This window comes from Ranitomeya imitator, chromosome 1, assembly GCF_032444005.1.
Source record: "Ranitomeya imitator isolate aRanImi1 chromosome 1, aRanImi1.pri, whole genome shotgun sequence".
Lineage (NCBI taxonomy): Eukaryota > Metazoa > Chordata > Amphibia > Anura > Dendrobatidae > Ranitomeya > Ranitomeya imitator.
Window position 1 is genome coordinate 779,430,529 of NC_091282.1, and position 27,870 is coordinate 779,458,398.

The window sequence follows — 27,870 nt, forward strand, 5'->3', positions numbered from 1 at the left end:
ACATCTGGTGATGACATCCTGGCTGCAGCTCGGGCCCTGACAGATGGCCTCATATTAATGCTCAGGAGCGAAAGAGACCACGTGACTCACATAGGATGCGGAGGTGATCAGGGAGGGGATGCAGAGAAATCTGGAGGATGATATGAAAAGATGACAACATGGTGGAAGGTGTCAAGGGAGTGGTAACAAAGCAACAAGGGAGGTTACAGGTAATATATTAGACTAAGCCAAGATAAGGAGTCGATATCCGTAAATAACACCTAACTATCGAAAAAGAAAAATTCAGCAACTTCCAATTCACACGGCTCCATTTTTATCACAAAAATTTCAAGAGTTTTGCTTGCGGTCACTGAATGGAAACATTCTTCCTTCCAAACAGTGGCTCACAACCCATGTAAATCTACTCACATCTGAGGGTTTGTTACAACTGTGATCCAGTAAATGCAATAATTTACCTGCACAGAAACAATGTAACTGTGAACAGAACCCCAAGAGGACGGATTTCAGCCTCTGAATAGAAACATTCAGTAAAAGCAGACAGAGATCTTGAATATGACAGAGCGCTGAAAATGATTATTAGAAAGTTGCAGAACTTTTTCTTATACAGAAACTGATGTAAAATACTAAAAGCTCGGTAACAATGAGATCCACTGTGAAATTCGACCACAGCATCATGGAGTATTCAAGAAAAGTGTGAGAGGAGGAAAGACAAGTATGACGGAAAGGTGGGGGCGAAGAGTATACAGGCACTCAACAATAGGAAAGGATTAATTGATTTCCCGAAATGTGAAACACTGACATAATTATTCCCCAAAGTGTAAAGTAATGAGGCTGTGCAGAGTATTTCACCCAGGGAGAATGTGCTGCAGATATAGACTTCCTTATTAGAGTTGAGCGAATTTGATCGGGTCCCTGCTTATTCGGCAAGCTACAGCGCTTATCGAATAAGCTGCAAAGGGAACCGGGATACATGGAGCGTGCCGGCTGATCAGCTGTCAACAAACAGGCTCTCCATGCATGTGCTGTGACAGTGACACAGCCACGATACATGTAGCTACGGCGCCGGACAGCTGATCAGCAGGAGCGATCCAGGTTCCCTCTGCGCTATAGCTTGCCGAATAAGGAGGGACCCGATCAAATTTGCTCAACTCTAATCCTTGTGTCGAGCTGCCCCCTCAGAGCAGGGCAAATATGAGGCACGGGACTGGAGGGGACAGGGGTCCTCCTCACCTGTCTCCGGGTCACTGAAGTCCGGCAGGGTGATCGTGTTCAGCTGCCTCCGGTCGGCGATGGCTCTGTCCAGTAAACTGCTGCCGCGTCCGGAGTCACTGCCAGAAGCAACAAGGGTTTATAATACTAGGGCGTGTAGGGGCCTCGAGGAGCCCCATCAGCTCTACACACATATACCTGGGATTAGTGAGGTTGTAACAGGACTTCCAGATCTGCAGCATATGCTTACAGGACAAGAGCGCCTCATCTGGCCCCCGGCACAAAGACTCCAGCTTCATCTTGGTAAATAGCAATCTACAAGAGAAAAGACAGAGACAAAAGAAAAACGTGAACAAGGAGAGATAAAAGCTGCTGTAACCCACAGAAAACATTTGGTAAATTCAAAAAAGTTCATTTTTTCTGATTAATGTACACTCTGCACCCCATCTTGACTAAAAAAAAACAAAACACAAATGTAGTAATTTTTGCAAATTTATTAAGAAAGAACAACTGAAATATCACATGGTCATAAGTATTCAGACCCTTTGCTCAGACACTCATATTTAAGTCACATGCTGTCCATTTCCTTTTGATCCTCAGTGCAAGACGTATGAACATATGAAAGCCCGCATAGAGTTTGCTAAAAACACATGAAGGACTCCCAGACTATGAGAAATAAGATGAGACGAAGATAGACCTTTTTGGTGATAAATCTAAGCGGTATGTGTGAAGAAAACCAGGCACTGCTCATCACCTGCCCAATACAATGCCAACAGTTAAACATGGTGGTGGCAGCATCATGCTATGGGGGTGTTTTTCAGTTGCAGGGACAGGATGACTGGTTGTCATTGAAGGAAACATGAATGCGACCAAGTACAGAGATATCCTGGATGAAAACCTCTTCCAGAGTGCTCTGAACCTCAGACTTGGCCGAAGGTTCACCTTCCAACAAGACAATGACCCTAAGCACACAGCTAAAATAGTAAAGGAGTGGTTTCAGAACAACTCTGTGACCATTCTTGACTGGCCCAGCCAAAGTCCTGACCTAAACCCAATTGAGCATCTCTTGAGACCTGAAAATGACTGTCCACCAACGTTCACCATCCAACCTGACAGAACTGGAGAGGATCTGCAAGGAAGAATGGCCGAGGATCCCCAAATCCAGGTGTGAAAAACTTGTTGCATCATTCCCAAGAAGACTCATGGCTGTACTAGCTCAAAATGGTGCTTCTACTCAATACTGAGCAAAGGGTCTGAATACTTATGGCCATGTGATAGTTCAGTTTTTCTTTTTTAATAAATTGGCAAAAATTACTACATTTCTGTTTTTTTTCAGTCAAGATGGGGAGCAAAGTGTACATTAACCCCTTAGTGACCGAGTCAAATTTTTGAAATCTGACCAGTGTCACTTTATGTGGTAATAACTCTGCAACGCTTCAACAAATCCCAGTGATTTTGAGATTGTTTTTTCGTGACACATTATACTTTATGATAATGGTAAATTTAGTTCAACATTTTTTGTGTTTATTTATAAAAAATATAAAAAATTTGAGAAAAATGTTAAAAAATTAGCAATTTTCTAAATTTGAATGATTATCCCTTTAATCCAGATAGTCATACAACAGCAAACCATTAATAAATAACATTTCCCACATGTCTGCTTTACATCAGCACCATTTGTAAAATGTTATTTTATTTTGTTAGCATTTTAGGAGGTTTAAAAATGTAGCAGCAATTTTTCATTTTTTCAAGGAAATTTACCACATTTATTTTTTTAGGGACTTATCCATGTTTGAAGTGCCTTTAGGGGTCCCATATATTGGGAAACCCCCAAATGTGATACCATTTTAAAAACAGCACCTCTAAACATATTGAAAACTGCTGTCAGGTAGTTTATTAACCCTTCAGGTGCTTTACAGGAATTAATGCAAAGTGGCATGACAAAAATGAAAATGTGTATTTTTACCACCTAAATGTTGCTAACTTCTAAACAGATTACTATAGCCGTCAGACTCTAAGGCCGCTCTTTGGTCATGAATTGCCATCGCAAACATCAGGACCACAAAATCATGATCTGAGGGCACCAATTGGGATAAAGAAGAAGCCCCCACACTCTGTTAACCATTTATAATGATGTAGTCACTATTGACAGCAGCATCTAAGGGGTTAAACAGATTTAGAAGGTGCAAATACTGATCGTGGCTGATACAGCAAGTTGTCAGCTATAGTGTACAGCCGACAGATGCTGGATTGTCATCTGTATGGGGAGGCTATTCTCTTATATCTCAGGTCAGTTAAAAGACGTATTGGCGGTCATTAAGGGGTTAATGAGAAAAAATGAACTTTTTTGAATTTGCAAAATGGCAGCAATGAAACAAAGAGTGAAAAATTCAAAGGGGTCTGAATACTTTCTGTCCCCACTGTAACTCGTGATCAGCGATTTGATGTATGTACACAGTAGCACCCATGATAGCGATCACTCAGCTTTCCAAGGATCATTTTTTGGGACAGTCTGACATGATCTGATGACTGATGGAGCTGCAGTATAATACAATGTCAGCCACACATGATAATACCCTGTAATGATGGTAATGTGAGCTTCATTGTTAATAGCATTGCTATATACCACGGGTCCTACGGAGCAGGATATCACAATATCTATACAGGCAGGGCCGTATTTGCCACTAGGCACTTGAGGGCACGTGCCTAGGGCGGCGGGATGCGGGGGGGCGCCCTTGAGCTAGGTTTTTTCCTTTTTTTTTTTTATTTTATTTTATAAAACTCCGGGGTCAAGTTTCCGCCCCCCCTCCTCCCTCCCCCCTTCCCGCCCCCCCCTCCTCCCTCCTTCCCGCCCCCCTCCCTCCCTCCCTGAAGACGTAATACTCACCTTCCTCCAGCGGTGGCTGCAACTGCGTCTCAGCGCCGTCCTGTCTTCAGCGGTCACATGGTACCGATCATTAAGGGTGATGAATATGCGCATATTCATCACCCTTAATTAGCGCTACCATGTGACCGCTGAAGACAGGAAGGAAGACGCTGAGATGCCAGGAAGTTCTGTGCTGCGCGCCGGTGAGAGGTAAGTATGACAGGGAAAAAAGTGGGGTGCCGTGCACACAGGGGAGGAGGATGGGGAGCCGTGCATACAGGGGAGAAGGATGGGGAGCCGTGCATACAGGGGAGAAGGATGGGGAGCCGTGCATACAGGGGAGAAGGATGGGGAGCCGTACACACAAGGGAGAAGGATGGGGAGCCGTGCACACAAGGGAGAAGTATGGGGAGCCGTACACACAAGGGAGAAGGATGGGGAGCCGTGCACACAAGGGAGAAGGATGGGGAGCCGTGCACACAGGGGAGAAGGATGGGGAGCCGTGCACACAGGGGAGAAGGATGGGGAGCCGTGCATACAGGGGAGAAGGATGGGGAGTCGTGCATACAGGGGAGAATGATGGGGAGCCGTGCACACAGGGGAGAAGGATGGGGAGCCGTGCATACAGGGGAGAAGGATGGGGAGCCGTGCATACAGGGGAGGATGGGGAGTCGTGCATACAGGGGAGAAGGATGGGGAGCCGTGCACACAGGGGAGAAGGATGGGGAGCCATGTACACAGGGGAGAAGGATGGGGAGCCGTGCACACAGGGGAGAAGGTTGGGGAGCCGTGCACACAGGGGAGAAGGATGGGGAGCCGTGCACACAGGGGAGAAGGATGGGGAGCCATGTACACAGGGGAGAAGGATGGGGAGCCGTGCACACAGGGGAGAAGGATGGGGAGCCGTGCACACAGGGGAGAAGGATGGGGAGCCGTGCATACAGGGGAGAAGGATGGGGAGCCGTGCATACAGGGGAGAAGGATGGGGAGCCGTGCATACAGGGGAGAAGGATGGGGAGCCATGAACGCAGGGGAGAAGGATGGGGAGCCATGAACGCAGAGTGGGAGGATGGGGGAGCCATGAACGCAGAGTGGGAGGATGGGGGAGCCATGAACGCAGAGTGGGAGGATGGGGGAGCCATGAACGCAGGGGAGAAGGATGGGGGAGCCATGAACGCAGGGGAGAAGGATGGGGAGCCATGAACGCAGAGTGGGAGGATGGGGGAGCCATGCTTGCAGGGGAGAAGGATGGGGGAGCCATGAACGCAGGGTGGGAGGATGGGGGAGGCATGAACGCAGTGTGGGAGGATGGAGTATAAATATGGAGTATAAATACTGGGCCCTATAAGGGGGACACAGTGTGAGAGGACAGTGTGAAGAGGGGACTGGTATAGAAAGGAGAGGACAGTGTGAAGAGCATGTACCATAAGAGGGACAGTGTGGGGGTCATACTTTGTGCAGACAATATAGTGAGGGGCAATTTTTTATTTAGGAGCATTATAATGACACTTGTATCTTTAAGGGCGTCATGTGGAGACTTTCTGCAAAAGAGCGGCGAAGATGGAAGTCTGCAGAGACGGCTGTGGATGAGAAAACTCATCATGGGGTCTGGACAAGATGAAGAAAAGGAGAACGGCTCCAGAGGCGACGTCATCTATCAGGTACCTGGATGTAAATGTTATTTGTGATGCTAACTCTCATGTTTTTATATATGTTAGGAGATTTAAAGGGACACTGTCACCTGAATTTGGAGGGAACAATTTTCAGCCATAGGGGTGGGGTTTTCGGGTGTTTGATTCACCCTTTCCATACCCGCTGGCTGCATGCTGGCTGCAATATTGGATTGAAGCTCATTCTCTGTCCTCCGTAGTACATACTGTACCTGCACAATCTGCAATCTTGCCTTGCGCAGGCGTGTACTATGGAGGACAGAGAATGAGCTTCAATCCAATATTGCAGCCAGCATGCAGCCAGCGGGTAAGGAAAGGGTGAATCAAACACCCGAAAGCCCCGCCCCTATGGCTGAAAATTGTTCCCTCCAAATTCAGGTGACAGAGTCCCTTTTAAAGGGGATGTCCAGGCTTGTGATGAGTCTGCAGTCATTCTTTGTGACTGCAGACTTCTGAATTCTCACAGTGCACACTGCACGCTGTCAGGATTCTCTCATGCTGGGGATTTACATTAATGCGATCACGTGCTGACTAGACATGCGTGACCTCCGTCAATGAAAATGAACTGAGCGAGGCCGGGCACATCTAGTCAGAATGTGGTCAGAAGTCTACAAATCACATACTTGTGCTGACATGACCGTCCACCGGCAAGGGAGAATCCTAAAAGTGCAGTGCATGCGTTGTGAGAATTCAGAAGCTGCGATGTCAGGATTCAGCTCTGCAAGTTCCAGTAGTCGTCACATGGACACGTCACTCATATGCGATTTTTCAGACTTAGGGTGTGTGTCCACGTTCAGGATTGCATCAGGATTTGGTCAGTATTTTACATCAGTATTTGTAGCCAAAACCAGGAGTGGGTGATAAATACAGAAGTGGAGCATATGGTTCTATTATAGTTTTCCTCTAATTGTTCCACTCCTGGTTTTGGCTACAAATACTGATGAAAAATCCTGACCAAATCCTGATGCAATCCTGAACGTGGACACATACTCTTATGGTCCTGTGACATCGAGCTTCTCTTCTGCTTCTCTTAGTTTTTCACTGAACATTGAGAGCATTAGGGAGAGGAGCTCGTGGGCACATGACTGAGTGTGCAAATCACATATGTCCTTGGCGGAGGGGGGGCACCAAAATGAATTCTTTCCCCGGGTGCCAGAAACCCTAGATACACCTCTGCTGGTATGCTACTGCGAGCGGTGATTACCGGGTGCGGTGGAGGGAGGTCTGTGCACAGGCAGTGAGGCAGGGACTGAGGGTGTGCACAGAGAGGATGGAGACCCGGAGACTGCCCGTCCCAGTCTACGCCGTAGCCTAGAGCCCTCATTATCATAGGAATATGGCAGTTAATAAATTGCTTTTCTGAAGCTTTATAGTGTAGTTTTAGGTCAGGGAGGGTTGGATAGGGATGAGCTAGCAAGGTGCAGGGACAGGTAATGATGGCTACTTGCGAACATGTGCGGCAATTGCGGTTTTGCACTTACGATGATACATAAAACACTGCTAGTAGTGTTTTTTCTCATTGCTGCAAGTACCGCATTTGCCGGATGGCGGCAAAACCGCAAGAGCCGCACATGTCTGTAAGTCCCATAGGGAATGAATGAGGCCGAACGCAGTGTTGCCCTAAGTGATCCATTACGCGGCAGATGCGGAAAAACTGTCGGATCTGCTGCAAAAGGCGACTTTCACATCAGCGATTTTTGCCAAAGTCACTGCCGATAGTGTCATACTCACCAAAGGGGGAGGCAGCACTAAAAGTGCCTAGGGCAGCAGAAACTCTAAATACGGCCCTGTATACAGGTCTGGATTTAGCTTCCTGCGGAGTCTGATGATGTCGCCGCGCAGCTGGTGGATAAGAGCCGGCGTGCGCTTCGCCCCAGCCCCGAGCTCTGGTTACAATATTCTGCAGATGGCACATTGTGATGATTTCCAGTGCACAGAAGAGCTGTTGGTTAATATTCATTATTTAAAGGGATGGTCTCAGGTAACATAAGCATATTGAGGCCGGGAGGGTAACCATGAGATAACCGTGATAGCAAGGATGAAAGCAGGGAATAAATATTTCATTGGCAAACACAATTCTGCAGCGGCAGGTGGTCAGGAGGAGCTGTGGGGGTCAGAGCTGTGAATGTCCGGGAGATGAGGCTGATGCAGCACTAGGGAAAAGGATTGATTTTACGTTTCCCTGCTTGTCAGCTTTTATGTAGTGGTGATATATTCTGCAGCTTTGTGCACTCACGATAACCACTCCCGTCATTCACATGGATGAGTCAGGACTGCACATGATGTGAGTGACACAAAATTAAGGAGAGCGAAAAACACAAGTCCAAGTTTCCACTGAATTTTGTTACTTACATGAAGTTCTCTGGATACTCGCTCAGAGCCATGTCCATGATATTCAGTGCATCGTGGTAGTGCTTCTGAGCAGAGAGCAGCAGCGCCAACAAGTGGAGGGAGTTGGAGTCATCACCCTGGAGCTGGAGAGCCTGACGAACATAACCCAGAGCTTCCGGGATCTACAGTCACAAAAAAACACAGGCTACAAAGGAAAAACCAGAAATGATCTGTGCCGCCTATCTATAACTAGAGATCAGCGGTGACATCACTGAGAATGCCTCCTATCCATCACTAGAGATCAGAGGTGCCATCACTGAGAATGCCTCCTATCCATCACTAGAGATCAGAGGTGACATCACTGAGAATGCCTCCTATCCATCACTAGAGATCAGCTGTGACATCACTGAGAATGCCTCCTATCCATCACTAGAGATCAGCGGTGACATCACTGAGAATGCCTCCTATCCATCACTAGAGATCAGCGGTGACATCACTGAGAATGCCTCCTATCCATCACTAGAGATCAGAGGTGACATCACTGAGAATGCCTCCTATCCATCACTAGAGATCAGCGGTGACATCACTGAGAATGCCTCCTATCCATCACTAGAGATCAGCGGTGACATCACTGAGAATGCCTCCTATCCATCACCAGAGATCAGCGGTGACATCACTGAGAATGCCTCCTATCCATCACTAGAGATCAGCGGTTAAGTAAAGTAAAAAGGGCAGCACACTGCAGCGCCAAAACATGCAAACTTGAAAACACGAAATTTGAACTGCATTACTGCACTAGAAATACGAAAAATGAGAGCTTTTAGCGCGTAAAAATGGCCATATTTATGTGTACCTCGTAGCCACTCTACGGCATCTCTCTTATACGAGGTCCTACGCTTGACCTACCTCGCTGAGAATAAACGTCTCCATCTGAATGGGTACATGTGAAACCTCTTCTTGGACTCAAATTCTCTCTCTCTGTGGAGGGGTATTGGACCTACTATAATTAAAACACCTGTGGCTAGGAGGCGGGGAGTGCACGATCAGAAGGCTAAAGAATACATTTCAAAAACCTGACCTGCACATCCAAACATAGACTGAGTGTGAACAGGTGCTGAACCCAGAGTCGCCAACTCGTATATAGTTAAGTAAAAAGGGCAGCACACTGCAGCGCCAAAACATGCAAACTTGAAAACACGTAATTTGAACTGCATTACTGCACTAGAAATACGAAAAATGAGACGTTTTAGCGCATAAAAATGGCCATATTTATGTGTACCTCGTAGCCACTCTACGGCATCTCTCTTATACGAGGTCCTACGCTTGACCTACCTCGCTGAGAATAAACGTCTCCATCTGAATGGGTACATGTGAAACCTCTTCTTGGACTCAAATTCTCTCTCTCTGTGGAGGGGTATTGGACCTACTATAATTAAAACACCTGTGGCTAGGAGGCGGGGAGTGCACGATCAGAAGGCTAAAGAATACATTTCAAAAACCTGACCTGCACATCCAAACATAGACTGAGTGTGAACAGGTGCTGAACCCAGAGTCGCCAACTCGTATATAGTTAAGTAAAAAGGGCAGCACACTGCAGCGCCAAAACATGCGGTAGGTCAAGCGTAGGACCTCGTATAAGAGAGATGCCGTAGAGTGGCTACGAGGTACACATAAATATGGCCATTTTTATGCGCTAAAAGCTCTCATTTTTCGTATTTCTAGTGCAGTAATGCAGTTCAAATTTCGTGTTTTCAAGTTTGCATGTTTTGGCGCTGCAGTGTGCTGCCCTTTTTACTTAACTATATACGAGTTGGCGACTCTGGGTTCAGCACCTGTTCACACTCAGTCTATGTTTGGATGTGCAGGTCAGGTTTTTGAAATAGACATCAGCGGTGACATCACTGAGAATGCCTCCTATCCATCACCAGAGATCAGCGGTGACATCACTGAGAATGCCTCCTATCCATCACCAGAGATCAGCGGTGACATCACTGAAAATGCCTCCTATCCATCACTAGAGATCAGCGGTGTCTTAAGTATCTGACTTGTCAGACATATTACCATTACAGGAGGTAACTGGTTACTATTAACCCCTTGGTATAGGCAACATAGTTTTGCAGCCGTCGAGTGATGCTGTGGGGATGAAGCTGTGGAGCACTAGAAAGCAGCAGAGCAGGTGGCCTTTCTGGGGTTAGGGTTATGTAAAGCATCTGGTAAGAGCTGAAAACGGCTTCACACATGAAATATGCAAAGTGGCTCCATGACAGGAGCACAGAGGGGACAGCCTGCGCCAATCCTTCCCAGGAAGCGGTCCTCTGCTGACCCCAATACATACAATTATGCTAATGTCGTGTATAACCAAGACTGGATCAGTCTCTGGAGTCTATGATCCAGGGGCTACGGAGTTGGCTGATGGCAGCGCAGCCGTCACTGAGGTCCTCTATAATATACAATGTCACTCACCTGTCGGGATATCGCCAGCTGCAGAGCCAGGTAAAAGGCTGCCTGATGGTCGGTGGGTGACAGGCTGTGAGCTCTGTGTGACAGAAACGGGCATGAGTACTACAATTCTAACTATGCACAAATCACAGGTTGTCATTAAATTTTGGAAGTTGTCAGATGTTTGCATTTGTGAGGTCAGGATGGTGCTGAGCACAGTAGACGATATTTCCATTGTATACAATTCCTTAAGGGGGTTGTGCATTATCTCGGGATCCCCCTGTACAATTCAGAACCACAGAACAGAGTGGCTCTGACCATGGTGGACCCAAATCATCTCCGGCAACCGGAGGTGTTGCAATAATACACAGATAACAGGGAATAGTGTGATTTTACGATCTATAGGAACAGGGTCGCAATTAATTCTCAGTACATTTTATCTTGGTAGAAATGCTGTCTGTATGTACGGGATGTGTCATGGAGGCCGACACTCCACATTACTCACCGCTGGAAGGCCAGGAGAGCTTTCCTCTGCAGATCTTCCTGCAAACCACGCAGAGACGCTGCAAAAGAGAGATGTGACGTTACTTACCTCCCCCTGCACCATCAACAAGACGACCAGGGTGCAGATCAGCTGTAGTCACTGATACTAACAAATGCAGAGATGCAGTGTAAAGCATCGGAAAAGAGGAGCAACATTTGTGCTTCCGATGAGACATCAGACTTCGACAATGCAGCCGAGCCGTTCTCGATGTCTCCAGACTGGTACCAGTATCAGGGTTAGAGGTTACAAGTATACGCATTCCCTAGACCAGCGCGTGCCAATGCCCCTTACCATCAGAGGCTTGTAAACTATACGCCAGACCCAGGGCCAGGAAACCTTTGGCTTTGAATTCGGAGCTTTTTTCTGCACATTCAACCACCATTTTGGCGAATCTTTCAGCTTCTTCCATCTACAAAAATTAAAATATTGGTCACCTAAGAAATACCGAAACTTAGGTTACGTGCCCACATTGCAGAAATACTGTGGAAATGTCAGCAGCATTTCCGCAACTCTGTGCGGCAGTTAAAATTCATGTGGAATTCGCATGCGTTTTTCCACGAAACAAACGCATTTTGCAAGCGTTTTTAGCTTGCAGAATGCTTGCGCTTTTACAAGCGATTTGAAGCATCGCTTGGAAAAGTGATTGACAGGTTGGTCACACTTGTCAAGCATAGTGCTTGACAAGTGTGACCAACTTGTTACCATTGATGCTGCTTATGCAGCATCAATAGTAAAAGATAGAATGTTAAAAATAATTAAAAAAATTTAAAATATGGTTATTCTCACCTTCAGATGCCCCCCCGATCTCCGCAGCGGCGCTCCCGGTACGTTCCGTTCCCAGGGATGCTTTGCGCGAAGGACCTTTGTGACGTCACTATCACGTGACCGCAACATTGTCTCAGGTGATTCGCGCAATGCATCCCTGGGAACGGAAGCCGCCGTGTGCACCGCTGAGAGGCGGGAGGATCCCAGGGGCCATCGGAAGGTAAGTAAATCCCTATTTTTTATTTTAATTCTTTTTTTTTTTTTTACAGAAATATTGTACCCAGGGCCTGGAGGAGAGTCTCCTCTGCTCCAGACCCTGGGTACCATCCGCACATGAAGCGCTCACTTTACGCATGGTGGGCATAGCCACATGCGTAAAGTGAGGATTTCAATGCAATCCTATGGCGTTGGAATCGCCGTGATTCCGCAGAAATAATGAACATGCTGCGGATTTTACCGCTATGCGATTTTGCAGCGGGAAAAGCTGCAGCATGGGCACAGCAACTGCAGAATCCCATAGGATTGCATGGGAATGCGTTTTTTAAGCCTTTTAAGCGTTTCCGCTGCGGCAAAAATGCAGCGGAAACGCATAAAAAACGCAATGTGGGCACATAGCCTTACAGGTGTCCACGTGTCTTTGCAGAGGCGCTTACCCAGTGCAGAGAGCCCATACACAGCTTGGCAGCAAGAAGGGGAATGGTGGCGTCCTCAGGCTTGAGGCGGATACATTCTTTTAAAACCTTCACAGCTCTGGCAGACTATGAAAACGAGATAAATTTAACGAGAGAGCTGGACAATCAGGGGAAGACGGCACAACACAAGAGCAAAGTGCTAACAGTGTAGCAGCAGAGAAACATGTGCTCGCGGTTTGCACAGGAGCATTTCTGCGCTGATGATTGGCACTGGTTTGAGACTTTTCTGCGCGATCTGTGTTAATACAATAGTTTGGTGCCCATATGATGTGCATATTATCGGCAGCACATTCCTCGTTTAAATGGGGCGATGTGATGCCGACTGGGGCCAGTTTAGGACCCTCATAAAAGGGTGTAAAAAGAGCAATCGCTCTGCTTGTTCGCTGGCTGACCAGCAACAGGTTTATTGGGCACTATGATCAGAAAAGTGCGCACTTACAAAGATGGCTTTGCTTGATTATTGCCTAGGGTAAAGGGGGTCTCTATAGGATTAGATCTCCAAATCAGATCCAGAAATTCCAATAATGCAGAAAATAATGGCCATAGCCTGAAGGTCGAGCATTATATCAGTATCTGGTCCATGAGGAAGGGACGAGAGGCTGAGAGGACCTTATTAGCATTCATCAGTGGTCAGCAAACCATGAGTTTCCAGCATATAAAGCTTTAAGGACTTGTGCTGGCACTTCTAGTTTTCCAATGGTTGAGGAGCCACAGAATTCCAATGACATAAAAAAAAGGGACTTGGGGACCCCACAGTTAGCAAAATGAAGGGTTGCAGTGTTTGCTGGGAGGACAGTCCATTGATTATCTGGACAGCGCCATACTTATGGGGCTGGTACTGCAGCTCAGTCCATGGCATGGTGGAAAGATAAAACTATAAAACCACCACATTACTCCAGCGAGTATTGCAACCCTTTCATCCCGCTTAACATGGAGGTGGGAGCCCTGTCCATCATACCGTTATGGGCTAAATGATCACTATAAAGCCAGCCTGCGTTTAACACAAGTTGTACGATCTGGGAGCAGCAGAGGACCTCACCTTTCCTGCAGCCATGAGCGAGAGGGCAAACTGGTACCAGAGGTGGAACTCTTCAAAGGCAAACTTCATGGCTCTCTCCAAGCACTGGTGGAAGGAAAGCAGGAGAGGTCAGAGGCCGTCGTTATACAGCGTGCCATTACAGTCCAGAGACAGAGAGTCCACCAAAACAACGAGAGGGTTAAAGGGGAACTCTGGATCAGACCTAATCCATCATTTTCACATAAAGGTTGGGACGCTGCATAAGCAACAATGTAGACACTGATGACATGTCCGCTCTCTTGAGGCTTATACTATACTTTGGGGGTGTTATTTATTATTGTCTGGTGTTCTGTACCTCCGAAAGCATTTCATACTGCCCCCTCCGCCCCAGCGCAATGGTCAGCAGGTCGTACACCACAGAGGCGCTCTGCAGGCTGATGATCCGATCGTTCTTATGTTCTGGGATCCGGCTGAGCACGGCGTCCCTGTTGGCCTAAGACAAGATGAAACAACGATCAATACGTCACGTCAGTAAATTAATAGACACATTAAATGGTGGAGTAATGGGGGCCATATTTGGTTATCACCCAGCTTTCCCAGAGGTGGACAGACTGACTGGATACAATTTTTGACAACGTGACATTGTATTGTCCTCTTTTATTCAGTTAAGTATGGGGCCGCAACAGCTCCCGGAGTCCGTGCCAGGCTCAGATCTGCAGCCCAGTAATGAAAGCCAAGCATCCACAGCGGCTATATAAGAGCCCTGAATCTGGGCGCGGCCGCGTCTGTTTACAATCTGCCTCCCGCCCCCACCCAAAGCCAATCTGAACAATCTGGGAAAAGCCACAGTTGTCATGGAAACTTCTAAATTTAGGAGGCGATTAAAAAGCGAATCTAAAAAAAACCCCGAAATCCTCCAGTACTGGGTAGCATCCTGACAGAACCACTTGTGAACGTCATATTAGGGCATAGAGGAGTTACCAAAATCGACAGCCACCTACCCATGTAGCACACGGGAATGGTCAGCATACAATGCACATTCCTGATGACTCGTGATGAGAGCTGATCGTCAGTGATGTAGGAAGAAAAGGATTCTCTTTGTAAGACTTCACCTCCAATTAAAACTTCTGTAACTCTCTGTTTCAGTTCTTCACCATTTTCAATATTTCTGCTTACTCACAGAGAACGATGCTCACATCCAGAGGCTACAATTCCCCCCAATCTAATTTTTTACACAGCTGATTGGTTTGTTGCAAAAAATCCAGATACAGTATGTAAGAGATTTCACCATTATGAGAAATTTGTACCATCCTCCCCGACAGAAAAAATTATCTTTACTGACACACTGCAACAAATCATCAGCTGTACGAGAAAGTTCAGCTGGACATAGATTGTAACCTCTCACAAGAATCGTTTCACTACATGACAAAAGAGAGATATGGAATATAAGGGGGGATTGAAAAACTTAAATCTTGGCTTATTGCTAGGATATGCTAAATTAATGGGGGTCTGACTTCTGGGACCCCCACTAATCCTGAAAATGAAAAAGGCACAGTACTGTTATACACAGCAGCGCTCCCGGCTGAGCAGGGAACGACATCCAGCTCTATCCACTTGGAGACAAACTGCTGCAGGGGGCCCAGAAAGCCCCTCAGAGGAGGAAAACCCGATAACGGCTGCTACAGCACAGCGACCCCTTCATTATCAGGATCACTGACGGGCCCAGAGGTTGAACCACCAGCAATCATTAAATGATGGATTATCAAAGACCTATACCACCAATTACTAAGACGAGAACACCCCTATAAATTAGAAAGCTGATAAACTTTTTATTCCACATTAATTAAAAAGGCTTTTCTCAAAACTTATCATTCATCCACAGGATAAGCATCAAGATGCTGGGGGTCCGGTCAATCACAGGAACTTGGGGGTCATCTGAACAGAGCAGCAGTCAGACATGCTCCCAGCCACTCCACTCGGATCAATAGCACTGATGGCAGTAGCCTAGGGCTGCAGATAGGGGAACGTGCTTCATATACTGGCCCCCACTGTCAGTGTCGTACATTGTGTAACGGGGACTCTCACCATGGACTCACTGATCAGCAGCAGGAGCAGCGCCTCTTCTGTGTTTTCTTGAGGACAGAAAATGCTAGAAAATAAATGAAATCTTAAATCAAAGCAAAAACACCAAAATGCAAAATATCTACACAGAACAGAATGGGAATACTCACTTCTCCCCTGAATAGACCCGCGGCCTCCGGCTTAATGCATAGCTTTTTATGTTCAGACCCTGTCGGAGGGGGTCATCCAGGGGTGACTGGTTTGGGGGATCTTCCAGTGGGTTCCAGTAACTTTGCTCGCACATCCCCCGGAGCAGAATCTCAGCCAGCTGCCGGGCGATCGTCTGATACAGAGAAAGTAAAAAGACAAGACAGTCACCACTGAATGACCTCCATTTATCTAGGTGTGACTAGCATTCAGGACCCGTGCTTAGCAATGTCCTGCATAGCACACTCACCATCCGTAGGTTCTGTGTGGTCCTGGTCTCTACAGCTCTCAGGATCTCCCGGAATTGGCCCACTCCCCGAGTCAGGTTCCTGGATGAAGAACAGACACCATGAACTCTGTCCTAAACCTCTGGATTAGATGGTCAGCTCTGCAGGACAGGCTTCTGTTCTCTGCACCAGTCATGAATGTATTCCTATGCTCCAGGAGGGGGTGAAGACTTTTCCTGGCACATTATTGCTGCATGCCTGTGACCTGGAGGGAGCCCCTACATTCGCTATAGATTTTAATTCTCTGCTATCTCCCGTGCGATCGCCTGCATCTAATATAAACGGCTGCAATCATTTACAGACAATTCATGGTTTATGGCGTTTACTTGGCAGCACATTAACTTCTGTACACCTCTGACGAAGCTGAGCAGCGAGACATGGCGGATTTTCATGGCGCTTGTGGAGTTCACAGAGTCTCGCTCCTGGGGGCGACACTAATGAAGTAGTAAAGTGTAATCATCAAGGGCAAAACAAGTTCTGCGCAGAGTCCCCTGGGCAGCTCTGCAGCCTAACAAGCCGTGCGTCTTATTACTGCGCCACAAATAGCAATGTAGCATTAACGCCATCGCCGCAGCAACAATTGTATTCACTTTCCACGGATCAGATCTGTGGTGGTAGAAAATCTGCGCTATGGTGTTTTATAGAAGCACGCCTTATCGTTCCGTTTGTGGTCAGTCTGTAGGCCGTTCTCCAGTAACTGATGACAGCAAAACAAATCTCCCCAGATGAACTGCTATTTCCTGCGCTGACACATTGTAACAAGACAAGAATTTCTGCCCAGTATTGAGAAGAAGGATAAAAGCCTGGAACAGCCGAGCCCCATAACTATTTTTCCCACAGGCTGGTGTATTATATTAATATTTCAGTGATGGGCACGTGGGTGCAGGGCAGGACTCACAGGTCTGGCGCTTGGCGTTGACCCCGTGCAGCCAGAACATGGCACTGGAACAGTCTCCAACGGGCGCAGCAACTCGCTAATCCTTCTAATTAATTCTGCATAGTGAACTGGCAGCGGGACAGGTCCGGCCACAGCAGATCTGTCAACGCCTTCACCGGAGGCTTTATAAAGACGTCTGATGCTGAACTCAAGGAGATGTCACCTGAGAAGCGGCCCACTACGACTTGGCAGCTGATCAAGGTTGTTTGTGCTGTACTTAGGGCCTCCTAGGGTTTTACAAAGGACTCCAGGGATCAAAAGGAAATCGACTTTATTTTATCCCTTAAATACCCCCTACAGGGCAATTATAGGATAATCCAACACAACATCCCTGGGTTCGCAGCACTTCTCCAGCGCAAGTTCAACACCGAGAGAAGGGACTGGGCAAATTAAGCAACTGGGAACCATTTCTGAAATACTATGTGGTGCTGGAGGACCCTGCTCCCTCTACTATGCAGGCTTCAACCAGAACAACACACATCTTTCCTGTAATACTCTGTGCTGCTGAGTACTCTACTTCTTCCACTATGGTATTACCAGTCTGTAATGTTCCACAAGATCAGTTTACTACTCTCCTGAAACACTCTGTGCTGCTTGGGACCCTGCTCCTTTTATTATGTAAATTCTAGTCTGTGACTTTTTATAAAATCATATCACTTCTCTACTGAAATACTTTGTACTGCTGGGGGATCTAAAATTAAAAACTGCAAAATTGCAAACACGAATTGATAAATAAGCAATCGTGCCCTTAGGGTGGTGAAGTATAGTGCCGCCATCAGACACCACGAGCACATCACCACACACACTGATCTCCAGCTCAGCCTCAGTGCAATAATCACATAACAGGTCGATTTAATAGGATTGAGACCCGGAATGAACTTCTAATCTGAAGCGTCCACACAAAGTCACCCAGGCAGTTATAAAACCTGAAGAGCCGCTAGAATAAAGGACACATAGGATAAATGCATGAAGTGCAATTCCCTAACATCCTGTTATCACTGGAATACAGGGAAGCAATGAAAAGTTTGACTATAAGGTCCCCAGAAGTCAAGCAGCAGTGCTGGAGTTCATCAGTCAGCAGCCAACAGATCCCTAAGTGGAGGTCACTACGAGACCACGCCTGGCCCAACGTAACGTTACTTGCCCACTAATCAGAGGTTCTAGTAATAATCCGACTTATGTAACCTCAAAAAGTAAAACCGTGTTTCCTAACCCCCAAACTCACATGACCTCCAAGAGTTATAAATGACCTACACCTGCCCTGAGGACAACAAATCACAACAACCATATACAAGGACGACAATCTATATGCATGTGTATAAACATTACCGACCATAGAGCAGTATTCTAGCAGTTATTTTCCAATACATAGAGGCAGTATTACTGTAATTATATTCTTGTACATATGAGCAGTATTATAGTCGTTATATTCTTGTACATAGCAGTATTATAGCAGTTATATTCTTGTACATAAGGGGTAGTATTATAGTAGTTATATTCCTGTACGTAGCAGTATTATAGCAGTTATATTCTTGTACATAGGGGGCAGTATTGTAGTAGTTATATTCCTGTACATAGGAGCTGTATTATAGGAGTTATATTCTTGCACATAGGAGCAGTATTATAGTAGGTATATTCTTGTACATAGGAGCAGTATTACAGTAGTTATATTCTTGTACATAGGAGCAGTATTATAGTAATTATATTCTTGTACATAGGAGCAGTATTATAGAAGTTATATTCTTGTACATAGGGGCAGTATTACAGTAGTTATATTCTTGTACATAGGAGCAGTATTATAGGAGTTATATTCTTGTACATAGGAGCAGTATTATAGCAGTTATATTCTTGTACATAGGAGCAGTATTATAGAAGTTATATTCTTGTACATAGGGGCAGTATTACAGTAGTTATATTCTTGTACATAGGAGCTGTATTATAGGAGTTATATTATTGTACATAGGAGCAGTATTATAGCAGTTATATTCTTGTACATAGGAGCAGTATTATAGAAGTTATATTCTTGTACATAGGAGCAGTATTATAGTAGTTATATTCTTGTACATAGGAGCTGTATTATAGTAATTATATTCTTGTACATAGGAGCAGTATTACAGTAGTTATATTCTTGTACATAGGAGCAGTATTATAGTAATTATATTCTTGTACATAGGGGCAGTATTACAGTAGTTATATTCTTGTACATAGGAGCAGTATTACAGTAGTTATATTCTTGTACATAGGAGCTGTATTATAGGAGTTATATTCTTGTAAATAGGAGCAGTATTATAGAAGTTATATTCTTGTACATAGGAGCTGTATTATAGTAATTATATTCTTGTACATAGGAGCAGTATTACAGTAGTTATATTCTTGTACATAGGAGCAGTATTATAGTAATTATATTCTTGTACATAGGGGCAGTATTACAGTAGTTATATTCTTGTACATAGGAGCTGTATTATAGGAGTTATATTCTTGTACATTGGAGCAGTATTATAGTAGTTATATTCTTGTACATCGGAGCAGTATTATAGCAGTTATATTCTTGTAAATAGGAGCAGTATTATAGAAGTTATATTCTTGTACATAGGAGCAGTATTATAGAAGTTATATTCTTGTACATAGGAGCTGTATTATAGGAGTTATATTCTTGTAAATTGGAGCATTATTATAGTAGTTATATTCTTGTACATAGGAGCAGTATTATAGCAGTTATATTCTTGTACATAGGAGCAGTATTATAGAAGTTATATTCTTGTACATAGGGGGCAGTATTATAGTAGCTATATTCTTGTACATAGGGGCAGAATTATTGTAATTATATTCTTGTACATAGCAGTATTATAGTAGTTATATTCCTGTACATAGCAGTATTATAGCAGTTATATTCTTGTACATAGGAGCAGTATTATAGTAGTTAAATTCCTGTACATAGGAGCAGTATTATTCTTGAACATAGGGGCAGAATTATAGTAGTTATATTCCTGTACATTGGGGCAGTATTATAGTAGTTATATACCTGTACATAGGAGCTGTATTATAGGAGTTATATTCTTGTATACAGGAGCAGTATTATAGTAATTATATTCTTGTACATTGGAGCAGTATTATAGTAGGTACAGTTAGGTCCATATATATTTGGACAGAGACAACATTTTTTTAATTTTGGTTATAGACATTACCACAATGAATTTTAAGCAAAACAATTTAGATGCAGTTGAAGTTGAGACTTTTAGCTTTCATTTAAGGGTATCCACATTAAAATTGGATGAAGGGTTTAGGAGTTTCAGCTCCTTAACATGTGCCACCCTGTTTTTAAAGGGACCAAAAGTAATTGGACAATTGACTCCAAGGCTATTTCATGGACAGGTGTGGGCAATCCCTTCGTTATGTCATTCTCAATTAAGCAGATAAAAGGCCTGGAGTTGATTTGAGGTGTGCTGCTTGCCTTTGGAAGGTTTTGCTGTGAAGTAAACATGCGGTCAAAGGAGCTCTCCATGCAGGTGAAACAAGCCATCCTTAAGCTGCGAAAACAGAAAAAACCCATCCGAGAAATTGCTACAATATTAGGAGTGGCAAAATCTACAATTTGGTACATCCTGAGAAAGAAAGAAAGCACTGGTGAACTCATCAATGCAAAAAGACCTGCGCGCCCACAGAAGACAACAGTGGTGGATGATCGCAGAATAATCTCCAGGATGAAGAGAAACCCCTTCACAACAGCCAACCAAGTGAACAACACTCTCCAGGAGGTCGGCGTATCAATATCCAAATCTACCATAAAGAGAAGACTGCATGAAAGTAAATACAGAGGGTTCACTGCATGGTGCAAGTCAGTCATAAGCATCAAGAATAAAAACTTTAGACTGGACTTTGCTAAAAAAACATCTAAAAAAGCCAGCACAGTTCTGAAAGAACATTCTTTGGACAGATGAAACAAAGATCAACCTCTACCAGAATGATGGAAAGAGAAAAGTATGGCGATGGCGTGGTACAGCTCATGATCCATAGCATACCCCATCATCTGTAAAACACGGCGGAGGCAGTGTGATGGCTTGGGCATGCATGGCTGCCAGTGGCACTGGGTCACTAGTGTTTATTGATGATGTGACACAGGACAGAAGCAGCCGAATGAATTCTGAGGTATTCAGAGACATACTGTGTGCTCAGATCCAGCCAAATGCAGCATGCAACTGATTGGTCGTCGTTTCATACTACAGATGGACAATGACCCAAAACAAAGCCAAAGCAACCCAGGAGTTTATTAAAGCAAAGAAGTGGAATATTCTTGAATGGCCAAGTGAGTCACCTGATCTCAACCCAATTGAGCATGCATTTCACTTGTTAAAGACTAAACTTGAGACAGAAAGGCCCACAAACAAACAGCAACTGGAAACCACCGCAGTGAAGGCCTGGCAGAGCATCAAAAAGGAGGAAACACAGCGTCTGGTGATGTCCATGAGTTCAAGACTTCAGGCAGTCATTGCCAACAAAGGGTTTTCAACCAAGTACTAAAAATGAACATTTTATTTAAAATTATTGAATCTGTCCAATTACTTTAGGTCCCTTTAAAAACAGGGGTGGCACATGTTAAGGAGCTGAAACTCCTAAACCCTTCATCCAATTTTAATGTGGATACCCTCAAATGAAAGCTGAAAGTCTGTACTTCAACTGCATCTGAATGGTTTTGTTTAAAATTCATTGTGGTAATGTCTATAACCAAAATTAGAAAAATGTTGTCTCTGTCCAAATATATATGGACCTAACTGTATATTCTTGTACATAGGGGGCAGTATTATAGTAGTTATAGTCTTGTACATAGGAGCAGTATCATAGTAGTTCTATTCTTGTACATAGAGGCAGTATTATAGTAGTTCTATTCTTGTACATAGAGGCAGTATTATAGTAGTTCTATTCTTGTACATAGAGGCAGTATTATAGTAGTTACCGTATATTCTTGTACATAGGAGCAGTACTATAGCAGACGTATTAACAAATATAACGAAGATAATAAACTAAAAGAAAGTCTTGCATTCGGAGACAACATCATTTTAGATCAGTGTCCTTTCCGGGGATATGCTGGGAGACACATTCGGTATACAGTAGTGATGTCTTAGTGACTTCCGTTGACAGAGTAATGGTGGTAGCGGGAGGTCATAACTTGATATCGATTAACAGAACGATAATTGTTTCCAACTAATGATAACATCGATTTTGCTCATGTCTTCTGGGAGAAGACAATCATTATTCTTGGAGGTCAGTGCAGTCTGCTGCTCAGCACTAATATCACGGTGTGGATTAGATAACACTACAATGGAGCACTGTGCTGGGGCACCTGCATCAGGAGGCCCAGGATGAGCAACGCGGCATTGTGGGAATATGTAAATATAAAGGGCAGTCACAGACTATGTAATGTCACCGATCAGCGGTGCAAAGCGGAGTGTCTGTCTGCTGCGATGTGCCACTCTGCAGGGGCCTCACCTGAGAAAGCATTTTATTTCTTGCAGGTCTCATTTCTAATATTAACAGATCTTCCATCTACATTTTCAGAAACCGGATTTCTGGACTTCATTAAACATTGAAAAATTGTGCTGCCTCTAATACAATGGATAAAGCAGCTCAACTGCAGCAAGAAATCTGTGATGTCGCGAATTTCTGAACAGTCAGAGTGGAACAGGTGAGGAGCAGCCTTTATCACGGCAGTGAACTCAATCTCGTGCTTGCTTGGGGGTTTCCATGGCAGTACCTACCGAGTCTTTATGGGCTTCATGATACTCATAAAATAGGATTCATGACAAAAGAGGGCACTCGAGTGTAGCTGTAGAGAGTTCGGCCATGTCCGCATGTTCGAGATTCTATCAAAATCTGACAATTGTGACCTGACCCTTAGTTTGTTGCTACCATGGCAACCCCAGAGCAAACATGACAGTTGCTGCAGCATTGAGGAGAATCAGTACCACATCAAACAAATCAGCAGAGGCTGAAAATATGGTGAAAAGGAAATCAACATCCTCAATTTCAAAACTTGGAGTGAGACAAGAGCCAGGACACCACGGTATATGAATGCAATGTTATAGGACTTAATGGTGGCATACAATCCCCCATAATAGGGTGCAATCACTGAATCAGTAGTGAAAGAGCAGTGATATATAGCCCTTTTATTAAAGGGGTAGAATTGCACATTAAAGGGAACAATCCAGTGAACATCACTACCTAAATCCTGAGCTTTACATCCTTCACATTGATCCTGAGCTATATCCCGAAAAATTCTACTTTAGTTACAGCCAAGGCAAAACCTTTTTTTATTTTTTTTTATTTCCTCTCAGGCTTCAAGACTTTGCAGACTACTGCTGGTTCAGCGTGTGCACAGTACAAGATCTGCTGTGTGCACAGAATCAGCAAGGGGTGACAGGAAGAGGCGAATCCCTATGGCCTGAGAAAAAAAAAATATTGCAGAATTATAAGAAAAAGGTGGAATAATCATCTCCAAGGTTTGAAGTTGTGGAAAATGAATACAGACAAATCGTTGTCTATTCATTTTTTTCTGAGGATGAAATTACAAAGCAGGAAACACGTCATCGAGTCTGAATCCTACAGATGAGAGGGGTTTACTGGAACAGGTTAACGTGGTCACATACACCAGTCTGGGGGGGTCTCTATGCGAGGAACACTTATTAGCGGTATACATACTGTTCATCTTCATGAAAGTTTATCCTGCAGCGGAACATTATAGACATACAGAAAAAGTAATAAAATATCCACAAGACACAAAAAAATAAACAAAATTAAGTGCCTCCACACACAGTATAGGAGCCGTCACCTATATACAGTGCCAGTGTTGGCCGCAAACACCACTCACCCATTCTTGAAGTACAGGACATGTGCCCGCTGCAGCCCATTCTCCAAGAAGAAGCTCATCTCCTGGTCTGGGGCTGCTGGTCCTGGCTTCGGACTCCGGTTCTGAATATTTGCTGCTTGCACCTGATGTGGGAAGAATATGTATATGATTATATATATATATATATATATATATATATATATATATATGTGTGTGTATGTGTTTTTGCCCCCTTCCTGATTTCCTATTCTATTGCATGTTTGTTACGCTTAAATGTTTCAGATTAAACAAATGTAAATATTAACAAAGATAACACAAGTAACACGAAATGCAGTTTTTAAATAAAGGTCTTTACTATTAAGGGAAAAAGAGATCCAAACCTACAGGGCCCTGTATGATAAAGTGATTGCCCCTAAACCTAATAACTGGTTGGGCCGCCCTTCGCAGTAACAACTGCAATCAAGCGTCTGTGATAACTGGCAATGAGTCTTTTACAATGCTCTGGAGGAATTCTGTCCACTCATCTTTGAAGAATTGTTGTAATTCAGCCACACCGGAGGGTTTCTGAGCATGAACCACCTTTCCAATGTCATGCCACAGCATCTCAATCGGATTAAAGTCAGGACTTTGACTAGGCCACTCCAAAGTCTTACTTTTGTTTTTCTTAAGCCATTCAGAGGTGAACTTGCTGGTGTGTTTTGGATCATTGTCTGTTGTAAAAGTGCATTTCAGCTTGAGGTCATGAACAAATGGCAGGACATTCTCCTTCAGGATTTTTGGTAGACAGCAGAATTCATGGTTCCATTTACCACAGGTAAGTCTTCCAAGTCCTGAAGCAGCAAAACAGCTCCAAACCTTCACACTACCAACCACATTTTACTGTTGGCATGATGTTCCTTTTCTGAAATGTTGTTACTTCTATGCCAGATGTAATGGAACATTCACCTTCCAAAAACTTTTGTCTCGTCAGTCCACAGAGTATTCTCCCAAAAGTCTTGGGGATCAACAAGATCTTTTCTGGCAAAACGGAGACAAGCTTTTATGTTCTTATTGCTCAGCAGTGGTTTTCGTCTTGGAACTCTGCCATGCAGGCCAATTTTGCCCAGTCTCTTTCTTATGGTGAAGTCATGAACACTGACCATAACTGTGGCAAGTGACGCCTGCAGTTCTTTGGATGTTGTTGTGGGGTATTTTGTGACCTTTTGGAGTCATTGCTGCGCTCTTGGGTTAATTTTGGTCAGCTGGCCACTCCTAGGACGGTTCACCACTGTTCCATGTTTTCGCCATTTGTGGATTATGGTTCTCAGTGTGGTTTGCTGGAGTCCGACAGCTTTAAAAATGGCTTTATAATCTTTACCAGACTGATAAATCTTAATTACTTCGTTTCTCATATGTTCCAGAATTTTTTTTAGGATCGTGGCATGATTTGTAGCTTTTGAGGATCTTGTGGTCTACTTCACTTTGTCAGGCAGGTCCTATTTAAGTGATTTCTTGATTGAGAACAGGTGTGGCAGCAATCAGGCCTTTGTGTGGCTACGGAATGTGAACTCAGCTCCCCAAAGATGTGATAAACCACAGTTACTTTATGTTTTAAGAGGAGGTGGGTAGGTTTTTTTTTTTGTTTTTTTTTGTTTTTTTTACACAAGGCCCTTTAGGTTTGCATTTTTTCCCTTAAGAATAAAGACTTATATAAAAACTGCATTTTGTGTTTACGTTTACTTGTGTTATCTTTGTTTAATATTTAAATTTCTTTGGTGATCTGAAACATTTAAGTGTGACAAACATGCAAAAGAATAGGAAATCAGGAAGGAGCAAACACTTTTCACATAATTGTATGTATTTATACAGTGGGAAAAAAAGTATTTAGTCAGCCACCAATTGTGCAAGCTCTCCTTCCTAGGCCGGTTTCACACGTCAGTGGCTCCGGTACGTGAGGTGACAGTTTCCTCACGTACCGGAGCCACTGACACACGTAGACACATAAAAATCAATGCATCTGTTCAGATGTCATTGATTTTTTGTGGACCGTGTCTCCGTGTGCCAAACACGGAGACATGTCAGTGTTCGGGGGTGCACAGGAGTTGGGAGGTGGGTGATGACCTGGATCTGCCGGGGACAGCGCTAAACTTAACGGTGCGTGTGGTACCCAGTGGGCACACGGCCGGCACACGTGTGCCGCACGTGTGCCACACTGATGTGCCACAGAAACGCACTGGCACATGGACACAGATAATTCCGGTACCGATTTTTCCAGTACCGGAATTATCTGGACGTGTGAGACTGCCCTTAAAAAGATGAGAGAGGCCTGTAATTGACATCATAGTTAGACCACAACTATGAGAGTCAAAATTGAAAAAACAAATCCAGAAAATCACCTTGTCTGATTTGGCAATTTATATTTTGCAAATTATGGGGGAAAGTAAGTATTTGGTCACCTAAAACATGCAATATTTCTGGCTCTCACAGACCTGTAACTTCTTCTTTAAGAGACTCCTCTGTCCTCCACTCATTACCTGTAGTAAGGACACCTGTTTGAAATTGTTATCAGTATAAAATACACCTGTCCACAACCTCCAACACTCACACTCCAAACTCCACTATGGTGAAGACCAAAGAGCAGTCGAAGGACACCAGAAACAAAATTAATTACTGAATCTGCAATAGACAAGCAGCTTGGTGTGATGAAATCAACTGTGGGAGCAATAATAAGAAAATGGAAGACATACAAGACCACTGACAATCTCCCTCGATCTGGAGCTCCACGCAAGATCTCACCCCATGGGGTCAAAATGATCACAAGAACGGTGAGCACAAATTCCAGAACCACACGGGGGTGGGGGGTTGTGGGACCTAGTGAAAGACCTGCACAGAGCTGGGACCACTGTAACAAAGGCTACTATCAGTAACACACTACGCCGCCAGGGACTCGGGGTATGTGCACACGTTGCGGATTTGCAGCGGATTTGGCTGTGGATCCATTGTGGATTTGCAGCAGTTTTCCATGCGTTGTATAGTACCATGTAAATGTATGGAAAACAAAATCTGCAGTGCACAAGCTGCAGAAAATACAGAGCAGAAACGCTGCGGTTTATTTTCCGCAGTATGTCAATTATTTGTTCGGATTCCGCAGCATTTTACACCTGCTCCATAATTTAATCCGCAGGTGTAAAAACGCATGTGAAAACCACGGTAATTCTGCAAGTAAAACGCAGGGCGTTTTACCTGCAGATTTCTCAGAATCCAAGTGGAAAAATCCACACACGAATCCGCAACGTGTTTACATACCCTCAGAGCCTGCAGTGCCAGACATGTTCCTCTGCTTAAGCCAGTACATGCCCGGGCCCGTCTGAAGTTTGCTAGAAAGCATATGAATTATCCAGAAGAGTATTGGGAGAATGCCATATGGCCTGATGAAACCAAAGTAGAACTCTTTGGAAGAAAGAAAACTGGTCGTGTTTGGAGGAGACAGAATGCTGAGTTGCATCCAAAGAACGCCATACCTACTGTGAAGCATGGGGGTGGCAACATGATGCTTTGGGGCTGTTTCTTTGCAAAGGGACCAGGATGACTGATCCCTGTACATGAAAGAATGAATGGGACCATGTATCGTGAGATTTTGAGTGCAAACCTCCTTCCATCAGCAAAAGTAATGAAGATGAAACGTGGATGGGTCTTTCAGCATGACAATGATCCCAAGCACACAGCCAGGGCAACGAATGAGTGGCTTTGTAAGAAGCATATGAACGTCCTGGAGTGGCCTAACCAGTCTCCAGATCTCAATCTCATAGAAAACCTTTGGAGGGAGTTGAAAGTCCCTGTTGCCCAAAGACAGGCCCAAAACAGCACTGCTCTAGAGGAGATCTGCATGGAGGAATGGGCCAACATACCACCAACAGTGTGTGCCAACCTTGTGAAGAGTTCCAGAAAACGTTTGACCACTGTCATTGCCAACAAAGGATATATAGCAAAATATTGAGATGAACTTTTGTTAATGACCAAATAC

At 44.5% G+C, this 27,870-nt stretch overlaps 1 protein-coding gene across 3 annotated transcripts in view; it reads right to left on the reverse strand.

The window, feature by feature from the left end:
* The window catches only part of TTC7B (tetratricopeptide repeat domain 7B), a 189,856-nt gene that overhangs the window by 18,262 nt on the left and 143,724 nt on the right, over positions 1-27,870 (reverse strand). For all 3 annotated transcript variants that reach the window (XM_069736715.1, XM_069736734.1, XM_069736725.1), the window contains exons 5-17: positions 23,889-24,010; positions 16,053-16,131; positions 15,766-15,938; positions 15,620-15,683; positions 13,890-14,027; positions 13,556-13,639; positions 12,478-12,582; positions 11,351-11,468; positions 11,021-11,078; positions 10,540-10,612; positions 8,098-8,258; positions 1,408-1,524; positions 1,231-1,328 (exon numbers count right to left, since the gene is read on the reverse strand). In XM_069736715.1, coding sequence (XP_069592816.1) covers positions 1,231-1,328; positions 1,408-1,524; positions 8,098-8,258; positions 10,540-10,612; positions 11,021-11,078; positions 11,351-11,468; positions 12,478-12,582; positions 13,556-13,639; positions 13,890-14,027; positions 15,620-15,683; positions 15,766-15,938; positions 16,053-16,131; positions 23,889-24,010 — 1,390 coding nt within the window. The remainder of the gene's footprint in view (positions 1-1,230; positions 1,329-1,407; positions 1,525-8,097; positions 8,259-10,539; positions 10,613-11,020; positions 11,079-11,350; positions 11,469-12,477; positions 12,583-13,555; positions 13,640-13,889; positions 14,028-15,619; positions 15,684-15,765; positions 15,939-16,052; positions 16,132-23,888; positions 24,011-27,870) is intronic.